The following is a 16,751-nucleotide window of genomic DNA, read 5'->3' as shown; positions in this document are numbered from 1 at the left end:
AATGGCACCATATTACAATCTGACTAAAATCCAAATTACTCAGGCTCTATACAACATGGCTCATTTCTTTCCAGAATTATCTCCCACTCCGTGTTACTATTTGGTAGAAAAGGACAATGAATTTCCCAGCGGGGAGGAGATCCCAGGAAGGACCCTCCTCTCCAGTGCTGCCTGGAGTATTCTGCCCTGGGTCATAGAAATAACATATGTCAGAGGTGGAACTTTATGTTGGATATGACCTTGGACCCAAGGTCAGCTGTCCTTTCTACCATATTGCCTGCCTATCAGAGTACTCTCTAGTCCATCCAAACGAGAGTACTTACCGCTCCCCAAATACACCCTACCTTTGCTCATGTGCTCCTCTTGGCGCAGAATGCCTTACCCCCACAGATCTGCCGGCCAAAATTCTACTCCAATTCCAAAACCCTATTCAAATGGCACTTGTTACAAAACAAATGTCATTAGTTATGTATCCTGCCCCCAACCTAACAGATGGTATCATTCCAGTCTCTTAAATCCCAAAGTACGTGACTGGTCTCTTATGACACTCATCACACACTCCATTGAATAATCATTATATGTCTTTATCTTACTGGACTCTCACCTCCTCAAGGACAGAGACCAAGTTTTTTACATACCCCACAGATCTTAACTCAGGGCTTTAACCATAATGAATCCTTACCTAGTACTACTGCATTGAAATGAACATCTTCTCAGCACTTGAGAAATAAGGTCAAACTCCCTCAGAGAAGGTAGATTACCCTGCGGCTTTTTCAGAGTCAACCCAGCAAAAAGGTTCCAATGTGGAACGCAGCTCTAGAAAGGGATACTTACAGGATCAAGTGTTTCATCAACAGAATGATGAACGGTCCACCAGTCTGAGGTCCACTCCCATGCATTCCCCACTATGTTATACAGACCATACCCATTTGGAGGAAAGGCAGTAACCTATACAAAGTAAAGAATTTGTTAAAACGCTCATCTGTTTCCATAAACCCATTTGGCTGAAAAAAGTATTAAATTAGAGCTCTGACTCTCCCATGTAAATATTAACATCCCTTTTATCGGTCAAAATATAATTTGGCCAACAAACATGAATGCAAACAAAGATGAATTTCCCTGTTTGGGGCTCTCAAGGGGAATTTATAAGCCCACAGAGAGTTTATACTTACATGGTATAAAATATGATTAAATTATTTCTAACAGGAAAATTTATCACTGATCATAAAACAAAACATCTAACAGGAGGGAAGAAGAGGGATGTTTGCTCCATCTAAAACATAAAAATGAACTTGGCTGTGAATTGTCTCAGATCTCAACTGGACCCAATATAGCAATCTGAAAAGTCACAGGATCTGGGTTTTGCTATCAATGTCAGCTCTCACAACACAGACAGATAGTGCCCATTTCTGAGCCCTAAAGCCCCAGCCCCTAACCACTTCCCCAAACCCTCATCATGAGTTCAAGCTTCAAAGCCAAGGTCCCCCCTTTTCACAGGCATGTTGCCAAATTATGGAATAATCTTGGGGCTTTCAAGGACTCTCAGTTCCTAGGAATCTGAGATAAATCACAAATATACTTTAAATACATCTCCAAGGCAGACTAGACAGTTTCCTATGCAATTTCACATGGATCAAAAATGTTAAAAGATAAAAATTGTTTATTTTCTGGAGGAAAATTGAGGAGGGGGGGAAGAATATTTTGTTAGCACAAGACATTTAACAATAATCTACATTTTACCAGTGGTATCTATGTTCGTGTACACACAGATGCACATATGTGTATGTGAGTATATGGATATGTTGTTGTTTAGCTGTTTCAGTCATGTTTGACTCTTCATGTCCCCATTTGGGGCTTTCTTGGCAAAGAAACCGGAGTGGTTTGCCATTTCCTTCTCCAGTTTATTTTACAGATGAGGAAACTGAGGCAAACTGGGGTAAGTGACTTGCCCAGGGTCACCCAGCTAGTTAGCGTCTGAAGGAGGATTTGAACTCAGGTCTTACTGACTCCAGGCTCAGTGCTCTATCCACTGCGCTACCTAGCTGCTCACATATGTGTATATATACATATAGACAGACACTCAAGTCTTAGATGGGATTTAACAATCATTTCATATCTGTGCATCGAGGATGGGTTCAGGGGAAACACAACCTTGGAACTGGGCCTTGACATCTCCAAGTAAAGCTGAAAGTGACAAATCATGGGGCAGGGGTATGGAACGGGGAAAGGACAAGCATGACTGAAGGTGCTGACATATTTCTAGCTGTCTGAGGTCTCTATAAAGGTTTTCACACACTTGATCCTTACAACAACCCCAGGAAGCAGGAGGTTGCTACGGGTATTACTATGGTCGTATCCTGTTTTTGGGAAATCAATGAAACAGAGCCTCAGAGAGGCAGGGCTGAATCCAGTGTTTTTCGGGTTCCAAATTCTTTGGTATTTCCATAAGACAATATTCCTGGGGAAAGAATGGGCATAAAAGGTTATCATGTTCAAAGGAAAACAGAGAGTCCAGTTGGCTAGAGCAGTGTCTCTCAAAATGTGGTTCAGGAGTCCCCTCCATCTTATCAGAGGCTCCATGAGTTCAAAACGTTTTCATAATAATATTAAGAGGTCTAATTTCCATTACGGTAAATATTGATAGATATAATCCACACAGACAAAAAATTCTTTTGGGTCCCCAATAATTTTTAAAAGCATACTGGAGTCCCATGACCAAAAAGTCTGAGAAACGCTGGAGTAGAGCAGAGGGTAGGAGACAAGTAAAAACAGGAGATAAAACTAAAAAGACAACCTGGGCAAGCATGAATGGGCTTGAATAGTGGGCTTAGGAATATATATTTTCTTAAAATAAACAGACAAATAACTGAATGTTTTTTGATAAAAGAGTAACATAATCAGAACTATGTTTTAAGATTACTGGGTCAGTAAGTCTACAAAATAAAATAAAAGACCAACAGATTTGAGGAAGGGAGACCGGCAAGGAGATGATTGGAATAGTCCATTCCGCAACAGTACAGGTGGGAGGCCTATGTACATGACCCACCCAAATGGGGTCATGAAGAGTCGAACATGACTCAAACGACTAAACAGTAATATATACATACATTCACACACATATGTGTACACAAGTGTGTGTACAGACACAGACATCACTGTTAAAATGTAAAATTCAGGATCTAAATTAGGGTGGTAGTACTGGGAAGGGAGGAAACGATAGAGACTCAAGAAATGTTCACAGAAATAGCAAAGTCAGAAGAATAAACAAGTTGTGGAAGAAAGAGAATGAATTTTGTTTTGAACAGGCTGAGTTTGGTGAATAATTGGAAAACCTAGGCAAGAATTTCAGTCATAGCTCTGTACTGCTATGTGCCAGGCACTGTGCTAAGCATTTTACAAACATTCTCTCACTTCATCTTCATAGCACAACACAGGGAGGCAGATGCCCTTATTATCCCCATTTTACAGTTGAGGAAACTGAGGCAGGCTGAGGTTAAAGTGACCTGCCCAAGGTCACACCAGGAAATCTCTGAGGCCAGATGTGAGCTCAGGTCTTCCTGAACCCAAGCCCAGCACTGTGTGCACTGCACCCCCCAGCTGCCCCTAGGCATGAAACCTCACACTGAAATCACCTGAAAAAAAGAAGCCTGACAGGTCTGCGGGACATCTGGGGAGCAGAGGGGCATTGCACGCTCCCACTCCCTCCACAGCTCCCATCAGCATCTCGGCTGTCACCAGGTTTGCAGAACATCTGGGGAGCAGAGGGGGCACTGCACACTCCCACTCCCTCCACAGCTCCCATCAGCATCTCAGCTGTCACTTACCATGCCCAAGAGCAGCCAAGTGACTCGTCTGAGGTCACACAGCTCATTATAATTGCCAGAGGCAGAGTTTGAGCTCAGATCTGCCCGACTCCAAGACCAGCCCACGGGCTACTCTGTCATGCCACCTCCACAGTAATGACAGCAACTAGCATTTATACAGGTCTTTAAGAAGACCGATTTCTTCTTTACAGAGAAAACTCTTGACATGAACCTTTATCTTCTGGAAACTATCATCTTCTCAAGTATGTTCCCAGCATTTTACCATTAAAAATCACTTAGTGTCATTCAGCATCTTAAAAATACATGCACAACCCCTGCCTGTCTTTTCCTTTGCCATCAAAAGGTATAGTTAGCGTCTTTGCCTTTATTTCTTGAAGCAGAAATACAGAATATTTTTTAAAAGACAATTTTGAAAAATAAGCTAGCAACTTCCTCAAGTAGTTACTCCCAACCAGTGAATTTCTCTCCAGGTCATTAAATAAAGGCACTTCTCACATCTCTTCATTTAAAGCGTCTCATAACTTGTAGTACCTGCCACATGGGCAGCAGACACATGCCAAGGGAAGAGAAGAGCCCCTGGGGAGGGCCCATCTGCCTGTATCCAGCCCCAGTACTCACAGGTGCTGTTCCTCGGTAGCCGTCTTCACCAGTGTTGCTCACAGGGAACTCACCCTGCCAAATGTTGGCATAATGTTGACCTTTTGGCTGCAACTTGTTGCCCCATGGGTAGAGTCTGTCAGAAGAGACAGAGAATATCAATGTGCTCAGTCAAATGTGCTCAGGCCTTGGGACAGGAATACAGAACAGAGATGACTGTAACAAAAACATGGCTACAGTGGTCAGGCCAAATGACATTTAATGGGATAGTTTTAAAGGGGCAGGATCAGGGGCAATGGGGAACGTCCACAAGTCCAGATCCTATGAAGCTCAAGGCTCCTTCTATCTCCTTCTTGATCATTCAGGACGACTGAAACAGAAGGCTCCCTTAGAGAACTGCAACCATTCAAGCCACATCATGTACTTATATGGTAGCTTCGTCATGCAACATTACACTGGGACTTTTTTGTAAATATTTCACTATTTTAAGTAGCCTTTTCCTAGAAGATTTAACCCAGGCATCAATGCACTCCAAGTTTTAGCAACATGGAAATATGTATTAGTTTTAGAAGGTGCCTAAAAATAGGAAGATGCTGACAGAGAGAGATCTTGCCAAGTGGATGTAAAAAGCAATGAGCGTCTTTCTAATTCCCGGCATTACAACCTCTGGGCCTTTGAAAAGCAGAAGGATTAGAACTCTTTTTACAATACCAGGGAAAGGGCTTGGTCAGCTCTTTGCTTTTGGGTGATACACTGGTTGGTTACCCAAGTATACCCAAGTAACTTTGTTGAGATGAATTAAACACAATGAGAAAAGAAAATAAGAAAGGATTAAAAAAAAAAAAACCAACCCTCCTTGATCACTGAAAGGTCTCCTGAGCATTAAAAAAAAAATGGTGAATGTTAGAAAGACTTATACTATGCAAGTACCTATTCTCAAGGCCCCCTCTGCAGCTATATTCCCACTCAGCTTCTGTGGGCAACCGCTTTCCAGCCCAAGTACAGTATGCAACTGCATCATTCCAGGAGACATGGAGAACGGGGTGATCCTGTCTGGTCAGTAACAGGAGAAAAACAGCACAAATAAGAATGCAAGAATTCTTTATTCCAATGAGCCCCACTCATTCCAACAGTATTACCACATGGTTTTAACAGATATTAGTCCGGGATTCAGATGTACGTTACCCCACAAATGACAGAATTCTAGAATCTCAACCCTGGAAGGAACTTCATCTAATCCAACCCCATAACAGAAGCAGATCCTTCTCTACACCATCCTGGACCTCTCCTTGAAGGCCTCCAGCTAGGAAGACCTCCCCAGAGCAGCTCTTCCAAACGTCTTCATCCCTCCTCAAACATCACCTGGATCCCTCGCCTCCCCCATTTTCAGCAGAGATCCTTGATCCTTGAATGAGGCCATTCACCAAGAGCTCCCTCTTCTCATCTCATCTCACTCTTCTCTCTTCTGCCACTCTCTCCTCCTTCACTCCTGTCTCATGAGGAGGTGGCCTACTCCTCAGCAAGGCTAACCTCTCTCCCTGATCAAAGAATCCCATTCTATCTTGTCTCCTCCAATAGAGACAGCCCACTATCATCCCCACTCTCATTTATTTATTTTCAAATTGTCCCTCTCTGCTGGCTCATTGCCCACCACCTACCCTGAAAAAACCCTCACTTGATGCTTCCTTCCCCATTAACTATATAATCCTGTATTTCTTCTGTCATTTGTAATTAAAGCCCTTGAAAAGGCCATTTACAATAGATGCCTCCCCTACCTCTCCTTTCACTCTCAACTCCTTACAAGCCCTTGTGCTTCCAGATCATTCCACTGAAACAGCTCTCTCCAAAGTCACTAATGATCTCTCCGCGGCCAAATTCAGTAGCCTTTCCTCAATCCTCATTCTCCTTGATCTCTCTGCAGCCTTGGACACTGGTGATCACTCTCTCTTCAGGAAACCTCTCTTTCCTGGGTCTCTTTCTACCTAACAGACTATTCCTCAATCTCCTTTGTTGGATCCTCATCCAGATCATGTCCTTTAACCATACATTTCCCACAGTTAGTCCCGGGCCCTCTTCTCTTCTCTCCATATACTACCTCACTTGGTGATCTCACCAGCTCCCATGAATTTAACTGCCATCTCTACACTGATTCTCAAATCTACCTCTCCTGCTCCAACCTCTGTTGACCTCCAATCTTGTGCCTCCAACCACCTCTCAGACATCTTGAACTGGATGTCCTGCAGACATCTTAAACTCAACCTGTCCAAAACCACACTCATCTTTCCCCTTAGACCTTCCTCACCTTCCCTATTATTATGGAGGGCAACAACATCCTTTCAGTCCCTCAGGCTCACAACATAGGAGTCATCCTTCACTCCTCATTATCTCTCACACCCCATATCCCATCTGTTGCCAAGGCCTGTTGGCTTCACCTTTGTAAAATCTCTTGAATATGTCCCCATTCCCCCCTCTAATACTACCAACACTCTGGTGCACGCCCTCATCACCTCACCCCTGCATAATTGCAAGAGCTTGCTGGTGAGTCTGCCTATAACAAGTCTCTCCCCACTCCAGTCCATTCTCCATTCAGGCACCAGTTATGTTTCTGAAGTGCAGGTCTAACCATAACACTCCTCTACTCAGTAAACTTCCGACTCCCTATCACCTCCAGAATCAAACAGAAAATTCTTTCAGTTCTGGGCATTTTCTCTGGTTGTCCTCCATGCCTGGAATACATTCATTCCCCATCTTCACCTAATGGCGTCCCTGGCTTCCTTTAAGTCCCAACTAAAATTCTATCTTCTATAGAAGTCTTTTGCAATACTTCTTTTTTTTTTAGATTTTTCTTTTTGCTTTTTGGAGAGAGGAAGGTAGGGCAATTGGAGTTAAGTGACTTGCCCAAAGTCACACGGCTAGTTTTTGTGTTAAGTGTCTGAGGCAGGATTTGAACTCAGGTCCTCCTGATTCCCGGGGCAGTGCTCTATTCACTGCACCACCTAACTGCACCCTTTCCCAATACTCTTAATTCTATTAACTTCCCTCTAATAATTATTTCTCATTTATCCTGTACTATATATTTGTTTTCATGTTGCCTCTTTCTTTAGATTGTGAGCTCCATGAGGGCAGAGACTATGGTTTGACTCTTTTTGTATCTCCAACACATGGCACAGTGCTTGGTACACAGTAGGCACTTACTAAATGTTTACTGACTGACAATCCAGATTACCATCCTTCACTCTGGACACTCTGCCTCTTCGAATGCAATCAAAGGCTGTGATAAGTTGAGTGTCTGCCATATCACACAGCTGACTCACACTGATTTTCAAGAGACTAACTCCACCCCCCAGATCTTTTCCAGACCTCCTTCTATTTAACCATATCTTGCTTGTCTTATACCTGTATAACTTGATTTTTTGAAGTGGGATGTAGATTCCATATTTATCCCTAATCAATTTGGTCCCATTTCATTTGGCCCAACATTCTAGCCTGCTTAGCCATTTTGAGACCCTAATTCTCTGATCCCATGTGTTAGCTATCTCTCCCTACTCTGGGTCAACTTCAAATCCAATAAAGTATGCCACCTGTGCCTTCTGAAAAACATGTCAGAGCACAGGGACAAGGACAGATACGCAGGGCACTCTAGTGGAGCCAACCTTCCGCACTGACATCAACCTATTATTAACAACACATTTATAAAGATTTATAGAGTGCTTTAATGTTTGAAAAGCACTTTATACCCCAGGTACACTAAAATATTTTTTAATGTTTTGGTTAGTCTTACTGAGCTGGTTTTTCTTTTTTTTTTTTCTGTGTTATAAGGAATGGCTCTCTAAGAGGTGGCAGAAGAAAGGATACACTAGTAATCGTAAATAATGTAAAAACAAAAAAAGTATAAATTTTTAAAATAAAAAGATTTTTTAAAAGGAAAGCACTTTACATACACTAATCTCCTCTGATTCTCAAATAACCATGTTAAGTTAGGTATTGTAAGTATTATTTTACAAATGGGGGAACTGGAGTTCAGAGAATTTAAGTAACTTATTCAGGGACATATGGCCAATAAGCATCAGAAGCAAGATCTGAATTCAGTTCCCCATATGCTCAAAGTTCACTGCTTTTTCTATCAAACTATTAATGCCTACTCTTTGGGTTTAGTCATTCAGCCAATCCCAGAGTAATAATCCTATCAAAAATGGAAAGGAGGCAAGTCTGGCATGACCTGCTCTTGATGAAGACACATTAGCCCTTTGTGGTCACCACTTCATTGTGAAGAATTTCACAAGCCATTGCTTTAATAACATGCACTAGGATTTTGTCAGGAATTAAAGTCAAACTCACCTATATTCTTCACATTATATTCTCTTACCTCCCGCAAAATCTGGACAATACTTGCCCTTCAGCACTTTCTCATTCTCCATGACCTTTTAAAGGTCACTGACAGTGGTTCAGCAATCACATTGGCCAGTTAGTAACTTTAGTACCTAAAAATTAAGCTCAGTCAAGGCTGGTGCCTGGAACTCTCTGAAGGCAGACAGGCACTCTTATAATCTCCTTAATCTGAGTATTAACTTCCTACCTGTTAGTCATTTTTTCTCTGTCCTTTCCAGTTCAAAGATTATGCACCATGACAAAGAAAAAAAAATTCAAATTGTGTCCTTTTTTCTTCTCTTGTTCATCCCCTCCCAAGAGGTAGTCGTGAGCCTTCTTTGATCCTCCCTTCTCCCCTGATACTAACAATCTTCATTCTTTTTCTTAGCATTCATCACTAACATAAGCTCATGCTAAGTCTTAATCATCCTGAAACTATTTTTACATAAGCTGTTCTCTCTTTTTCATTCAGACATTATTAATGTTTCTTCTGTATATCTTTTTTTTTATTTAATGGGCTCATTTTGCATCCACATCAGTCTCTTCAGACCACTCCTTTTAGAACTATACTCACTGGAACTCTTTCTTTTTGTGTCTCCTGAAATCAAATCATGACCAACTACCTAATGAATGTTTCAAACTCACTGTCTCAGAGACATCTCAAATTCAACATGTCCAAAACAGAATTATCTTTTCCCCAAAACTGTCCTCCTCGTGAACTCGCCTATTTCTATCAAAGGTCCACTTGTCCATTCTGCCATGCTGGTAACCTTGGCGTTACCCTTAATTTGGAACTCTCACCCCACATAACCAATCAATTGCTAAATCATTTTGTTCCTACTTCCACAGCTCTTACAAAAGACCCCTGCTCTTGTTCAGGCCCTTGTCATCCTTCACCAGGTGAGTACAATGGCCTCTTAATTGGTCTCCTTGTGTCTAATCTCCTCTCATTTCAGAGCCTCCTCTAGTCTGCCACTAAGGTGATTATCCTCAAGTACCAACTGACCAAGGCACTCTTCTGCTCAAACTCCAGTAGCTCCCTCGGCCTCAAAAATCAAAGACAAGCTCCTCTGGTTTGCTTTTAAAGCTCTTCACCACCTTGCCTCACCCTCCCCTTTCCAAATGAGCCAAATTTAGTTTCTTTTTCATTCTTCCCACAACCCTCCATCTCCTTGAACTGGACATCACCCATAGCTGTTATGTTCTCCCTCCTCATAGAGACCTCACAGAATCATTCTCTCCCTTCAAGATGCTGATCAAGTACCACCTTCTCCATGAAATTTTTTTCTTTTTGGAGGGCAACTGGGGTTAAGTGACTTGCCCAAGGTCACACAGCTAGTTTTTGTGTTAAGGGTCTGAGGCCGAATTTGAACTCTGGTCCTCCTGACTCCAGGGCCGGTGCTCTATTCACCACACCACCTAGCCACCGCCATGAAGCTTTTCTTGATCCCTCCAAATGTTAGTATCCCCTTTTTCACACTACGTTGCATTTACTTACTTTGTATTTATTTACATTTGTCTTCTTTATATTTATGCTGGACATATTTAGACATCCTTTATGTTTATCTCATTGAAATGTGAGCATTTTACAAATGGGGACTGTTTCATTCACTGTATGTGTATTCCTGGCATCCTGCCTGGCACATAGTAGGTATGCTTAATAAGGACCTGCTGATTAATTTCAAAGAACTCTCCATTCTACTGGGTTGACTTCTCCCTTCTGGATTTTTATTCTATGAGATTCTATATGCTCTTTCTCTTTCTCTGAACCTTTTTGAAATCTGCTTTCCTCCAAATTTATAGTGGATGTCAGACAACTGAACTTTCCTTCTGTATCAAGAATCCTAAGATGAACTGGCTGTTTCCCCACTGAGATTCCCGTCATTTCTAAATTTAGTAACCAATTCTTCTTCGTTAGTCAGATTCAGGTCCATCCAGAATAGCAGATAATTACTTTGCCAGCACTTTAGAGACTTGATCAACTTGTGGCTTTGTGATTCACCAATCAGTTAATGTTACTGTAGGATTCTTTTTAAAAGTATGCCAGTCCACAATTGGAAATAGTTTAAATCCTTAACCCTAAGCACACAGCTTCAGCTGGGGCCATCTGGCAGGACAGAATTATTGATATAAGTAAACATTGATATAGTAAACACTTCATAAACTGAACATTCCTTTTTTAAAAGTAATGTCTCATTTCAAAAAGGCTTTAAAAGCCCACTATCAATGAAATACAAAAATAGCCATGGTATAAAATGGGAATAAAAAGGGTTAGATTTTGACAAATTCCTTGGGATGGCCAAATTCTGGAGAGTTCATCTAAAGATCTCGAATTCATTCTATAAAAAGCACAACCATGAAGTCTGCAGAGTAAGAAAGAAGGCTTCAGTCCAGGGAAACAGAAGCCCAACTCACCTGTGCAGAATAGTAGAATCAGGGCCTTCTGGATGTCTCCAATTAGCTCCTTTAACAGGCAACCACCATGGAGCAGCTGCAACCTTAAAGAAAAGCAGGCAGAGGAGATGATGTTACTGATGAGCTTTAAACTCCTTAAGAAACCTCCTGGAAAACTAGGCACAGGTTTAAGTGTAGCAAGTACCTGCTTCACCTTAACGTTCTTTAGGGCAGTCTAGAAAACCATGCCCTTTCCTAATTTATCACAAAGCAAAAATGCATGTAAATATGTTCTTAATATATAAATGTTTTTTTAATAACCTATTATAAGGATTAAATTAAAATGACATCTCGAGGTGCCTATAGTTAAGATATTCATAGAACTTAAAGAAGTCTTCCAGAAACTCAAGTAAGACATGGGTGGAATCATCCCAAGTTTGTAGGTAAGGAAACAAAGGTGCAGAAAGAGTCAGGTCGAAAAGATGCTATCCACCTCCAGGGAAAGAACCGATAAATACAAAAATGTATAGTAAGGTTTTACATATGTATGTATGTATGTAGATATAGATATATATTTGTATCTAATGATAGCCTTCTCTAGGGTGGGGTGGGGAGGGAGGAAAAAAAATTAAAAGTACATAGCAGAGACCAAATGAAAACTTAAAAGGAAGCACAGAAAGTCAGGATAGCTTTGAAAATGATGAGTAGTATTTATTACATAGTTGGTTTTTTTTTTTAAGGTAAACAGCGTGAAATGGAAATTCATGGTTTTATATGTTGTGCTGTGTACATAGAAATGTTCTTTTGTGTGTCTTCTTGGATTTAAGTTAGAATTTTTTTTAAAAGGGTCACAAAAGAGAATTAATGATAGAGCCTGATGAGACACTTCAGCATCCTGCAGTAAATCAAGGATTCAGTTCTGGGCCATTCGCCTCACTGACCTACCCACTTAACTTACTAGGTCACCAGATCTCTTCCCTTCCAAAAATAGTCCAGGGAATTTTTGCTTGTTAGCCTCAAGGATTTTCACCTTTCATTTACAAAACAAAAACATTTCAGGACTGCATGAGACCTGAGAAATCATTTAGGTCAATTTCATCGTAATGCTATGACCCTGATCCATGTTTGGACACTGGAATGACAGGAAACTCACTACCTCCTGAGGCATTTCATTCTATTGCTAAGATAGCTATGTAATTAAGTTCTTTATAGTGAGTAAAAATCAACCTACTTGTAACTTCAACAAACTGCCAGAAGGGACCCTCTTCAGCCACCTAATCTAGTCCAGCTACTTCATTATAAATGAGGAAATTGGGTCAAGCCAAGTAAACATCACCAGCAAGAACTGAACTCAAAGTTCCCTGATTTTCTTAACTTTACCATGCTGATTCTGCTCTATTAGGGCATTTAATCTGTTCACATTCAGATTTGTGCTTTTCAAGTTTTTCTTTTATCCATTAAAATGTGTGTGTGTGGCATGTATTTCCTGCTCTTTTTAAGTTAGTATTTCATCAGATGATTTCATTAATACTAAATTTAGCCTGATCTCTAGCCCCAGAAATCCCTTCTTTCTGCTCCCTTGGCCAATCCCAAATTTCTTGAGTTTACTTTTTGTGTTAATCACTTTTGTTCATTTTGCTCTTTCCTTTCCCAGCTCCGATAATTCTCCGTATCCCCACCTTCAATTTTTCTTTGTAACATTAACTTGCATTGTCCCTTTCCAAAAAGTCTTACTTTCCTCCTGTCTGCTTTCTTGCTCCATTTTCCTTCTAGAATACCTTATGTTCCATTCCCCAAACTGTTCATTTTTGCTAGAGGATATAATACCAAGTATTAAGGAAGTGGTCAATCCTGACCTTTGTCATTTTTCTCCTTAGGTATCCCTTTAGATGCCATGCCAGACTTTGAATGTATGATATAGACTTTTCTGCGTGGTTCTGGAGGACAGAAGTAGGAACAAAGGATATACACTACAGAAATACAATTTTAGGCTTGATGTAAAGAAAATGTCCTCAATGATTAGAACAATCCAACGCAGGATGGGCTGACTCAGGAGACAGCAGCTTCCACCCTCACTTCAGTCAAAAATTGGCTGACTTGTCAGGCATGTGGTAGAAAGGATTCTAGCTGAGGCAAGGATGGGACAAGATGGCTACTGGGGTCCCTTCCAAAGCCGAGCCTCTGGAATCCTAATGCCAAATCCCTCCCTCTCGATATTATACCTCTCTCAAAATGGCTTAGGATAGCATTAGCTATTTTGGTTGCCATATTACACTGCTGACTCATACTGAGCTTGCATTCAACTTAATTTCTGTTATCTTTTTCAAGGAAACTGCTGTCCAGACCTATCTCTCACCATCTTCTATTTGTAAAGTTGATTTTTTAAAAAGCTTAATGTCTTCCATTGTTTCCTATTAAATTTCATCAGATTTGATGTATTCCATCATGTTAACCAGTAGAAATGCTGTTGTATGCTCCTCTTCCTCACAGCTTCATGTCACCTGCAAATCTGATAAAATGTAGGTCTTCACTCTTAGGGAGAAACAGTCTGTCTTCTCACTACTACCACCCACCCCGGCATCTACTCAATACACAGGAAGGAGGCTTTGGGATGAGTTTTTCGCTCTGCCTTCCAGGCCTCTAATTATAGGAGACAGAAAAGGTGTTGGGTACCAAAGCTGAAGCAATCTCCATTATGAGAAGATTCCTAGTGGAAGCTTATCCTGGGGAAAGTACTAATGTAAACCAAAGCACAGCTTAGGAAATTCCCAAAGCTGAAAGTGAATTGCATCAATATTCCAATGCAGTGAGAGTTTTTTTTTGATATACAATTACCCCCACCAGATGTTTTTAATCATTTGTATTGTCTTATATAGAATTTCCACATAAGTGTAGATATACTGAAGTACAGATATATTATGTTTAGCACAGCATAATCCTTCAAGAGCATAAGGAAGGTGAAATGTCCTGGGTTTTATGATGTAGAAAACATGAAAAATTTCCTGGTCAATGTGCTATAAATTGTGTTGCATGGGAAGGCACATATACACACAACACATGCACATGCATGCATACAAACATGCATACACACACAGCTCTCTCTCTCCCTCTCCCTCCCTTCCTTCCCTCCTCTTTCCCTCCCTCTCTCCCTGTTTCTAGCCTTCATCTCTAAAAAACTTGGCAGAGGGGAAGAGGGAGTGAAGATGACAGAGAAAAAGCAAGGACTCAGCTGAGCTCTCCCAAATTCCCCTTCAAACAACTACAAATGTTTCAAAATGAATTCTGGAGTGGCAGAACCCACAAAAGGATGGGGTGAAGCAATTTTCTAGCCTAAGACAACTTAAAAGGTTGACAGGAAAGGTCTATTTCACTGGGGTAAGAGTGAGGCACAGTCCAACACTGACACAGCAGCGGTACCAGTACAGGCACACCCAGAAAACCAGTAGCAGGCATCTGAACAGTTGGGGGCAACTGAACAGGCACCAGTGGCTTCCAAAGCTCTCAGCCCAAATGGGAAAGGGGTTGGAAAACTGGCAAGAAAAAGATTAAAGGCATCCCTTTCCTGGCACTGGGTTCAGGCCCAGGGCAAGGAGGAATAGTAGCATAGCAGAATTTGCAGCCACAGGAGAGTGGGCATGATCACAGTTCCAGGGCAGAAAAGAGCACTTATGGTCTCTCATAGACTAAAGCACAGGACAAGAGAGTAGTGAATATACTTCTCATTAGATTAGAACACTTTGGAAGACCTGAAAACTTACAGATCCCCAGAACTAGCTCTAAAGATAGTTGCACAAAAAAATCTGAAGCTTGAGTTAGTGCCTCCTCAGTTCCAGGAGTAGAATCCAACTTTAACATAAAGTTAAAAGTCAAGAAAGTCTGGAAGAGTAAGCAAATAATAAAAAAAAGAACTGACCATAAAGTTACTATGGTGGCAGAGAAGATCAAAACACAAACTCTGAAGAAGACCACAAAGGCAAACTGACTACATCCAAAGTCCTACAGAAAAATGTGAATTGGTCTCAGGTGCAAAAAGAATTACTGGAAGAGCACAAAAAGGATTGTAAAAATCAAGTAAGAGAGGTAAAGGAGAAAATTCAAAAAGAAATGACAGTGATACAATAAAATCATGAAAAAAAAAATTCAACAACTTGGTAAAGGAGGCACAAAAAAGTACAGAACAAAATAACACCTTAAAAAAAAAAAGAATAGGCCAAATGGTAAAAGAGGCAGAAAAATTCACTGAAGAGAAGAACCCTTTAAGGAAAAACGGAAAAAGATGTACAAAAATTCACCCAAGAGAAAAAAATACACTTAAAAAGCAGAATTGGTAGGGGCGGCCAGGTAGCACAGCAAGTAAGAGTACCGGCTCCAGTGTCAGGATGACCTGCAGATCAAATCCTGGGCTCAGACACTTAGCACCCACCCAGAAACACCTGGCCATGTAGCCCTGAGCAAGTACTTAACCCCAATTGCTTAGGGGTGGCCAGGTGGCTCAGTGAGTAAGAACACCTGCTCCAGTGTCGGGATGACCTGGGGATCAAATCTGGGCTCAGATACTCAGTACCACACCCAGAAATAACTGGCCGTATAACCTTGAGCAAGTTACTTAACCCCAATTGCTTAAAAAAAAAAAAAAAGCAGAATTGGGCCAAGGTCTTTGGGCTTTCTTTCCATCATGCAATTAGGAGGGCTATTGAAAGAGACAGCACTGGCAGGAGACTCAGAGCTGGGAAGCTTTCTGCATCCCCTTTCTCCTCCCCCACCCCCCTGCCTGCTGCTTAACTCAGCCCAGCCCCTCTCAGCTCTGTGCAGCTCAGCAAGGCGCAGCCCAGCAGATCCGGGCCCAGCGCCTGGCAGAGCATTCCCAGCCCAGCCAAGCTGAGCCTCCTCTTAGCTAGCACCACAGCAGATGCTTTCATTGGCACCTAGAAGCTGACTGACAGCAAGAACTTCGATAACTACATGAAGTCCATTGGTGTTGACTTTGCCACAAGGCAGGTGGCCAACATGACCAAGCCCACCACCACCATCAAGATCAGTGGGGACACCATCACTGTCAAGACTCAGAGCACTTTCAAGAACACTGAGATCTCCTTCAAGCTGGGAGTAAATTTTGATGAGACAACAGCCGATGATAGGAAAGTCAAGTCTCTCGTCACACCAGATGGAGGCAAACTTGTCCATGTCCAGAAGCAGGACAGGCAGGAGACCACACTCATTTGGGAACTCCAGGATGGAAAGCTCATTCTGACACTAACCCATGGCAGTACAGTGTGTGTTAGGACCTATGAGAAGGAAACTGCTTGAAGCCAGCCCACCTGTTCACTGTCAACTCCTCTGCCAACAGCTACTATTGAACTCAACACCAGATTGCCTCATTTCTGCACTCCATTTCCCCCTCCACACCCCAGTGTTTTGTACCAATTGACTCTGGTCAAGGAACCCTCCAGAAATGGAAAAAACATTGTGCTGTCCTGGTCCTGGTTGAAGCCCATTCTGCATATTTTTTTAACTGCATCTGATGGCTGATCCCAAGACAATAAAGCAGATCCCACAGTCAGTCACTCG

General features: G+C 41.7%; 1 protein-coding gene and 1 pseudogene across 2 annotated transcripts in view; one reads left to right on the top strand and one right to left on the bottom strand.

Moving 5' to 3' along the window:
- The window catches only part of SUMF1 (sulfatase modifying factor 1), a 96,397-nt gene that overhangs the window by 40,351 nt on the left and 39,295 nt on the right, over positions 1-16,751 (bottom strand). The window contains exons 4-7 of one of the 2 annotated variants that reach the window (XM_069084060.1): positions 11,205-11,287; positions 5,352-5,474; positions 4,443-4,557; positions 835-948 (exon numbers count right to left, since the gene is read on the bottom strand). In XM_069084060.1, the coding sequence (XP_068940161.1) occupies positions 835-948; positions 4,443-4,557; positions 5,352-5,474; positions 11,205-11,287 (435 nt within the window). The remainder of the gene's footprint in view (positions 1-834; positions 949-4,442; positions 4,558-5,351; positions 5,475-11,204; positions 11,288-16,751) is intronic. The other variant, XM_069084061.1, reaches the window with a different exon arrangement.
- LOC138158305 (fatty acid-binding protein, heart pseudogene) lies at positions 15,398-16,490 on the top strand (annotated as a pseudogene).

The sequence above is a fragment of the Petaurus breviceps genome, unplaced genomic scaffold (genome assembly GCF_028583685.1).
Source record: "Petaurus breviceps papuanus isolate PSGF00001 unplaced genomic scaffold, PetGlider_PUasm1.0 174, whole genome shotgun sequence".
NCBI classification, from domain to species: domain Eukaryota; kingdom Metazoa; phylum Chordata; class Mammalia; order Diprotodontia; family Petauridae; genus Petaurus; species Petaurus breviceps.
The sequence above is the reverse complement of the archived record's forward strand: the minus strand, read 5'-3'. Positions and strand labels throughout refer to the sequence as shown.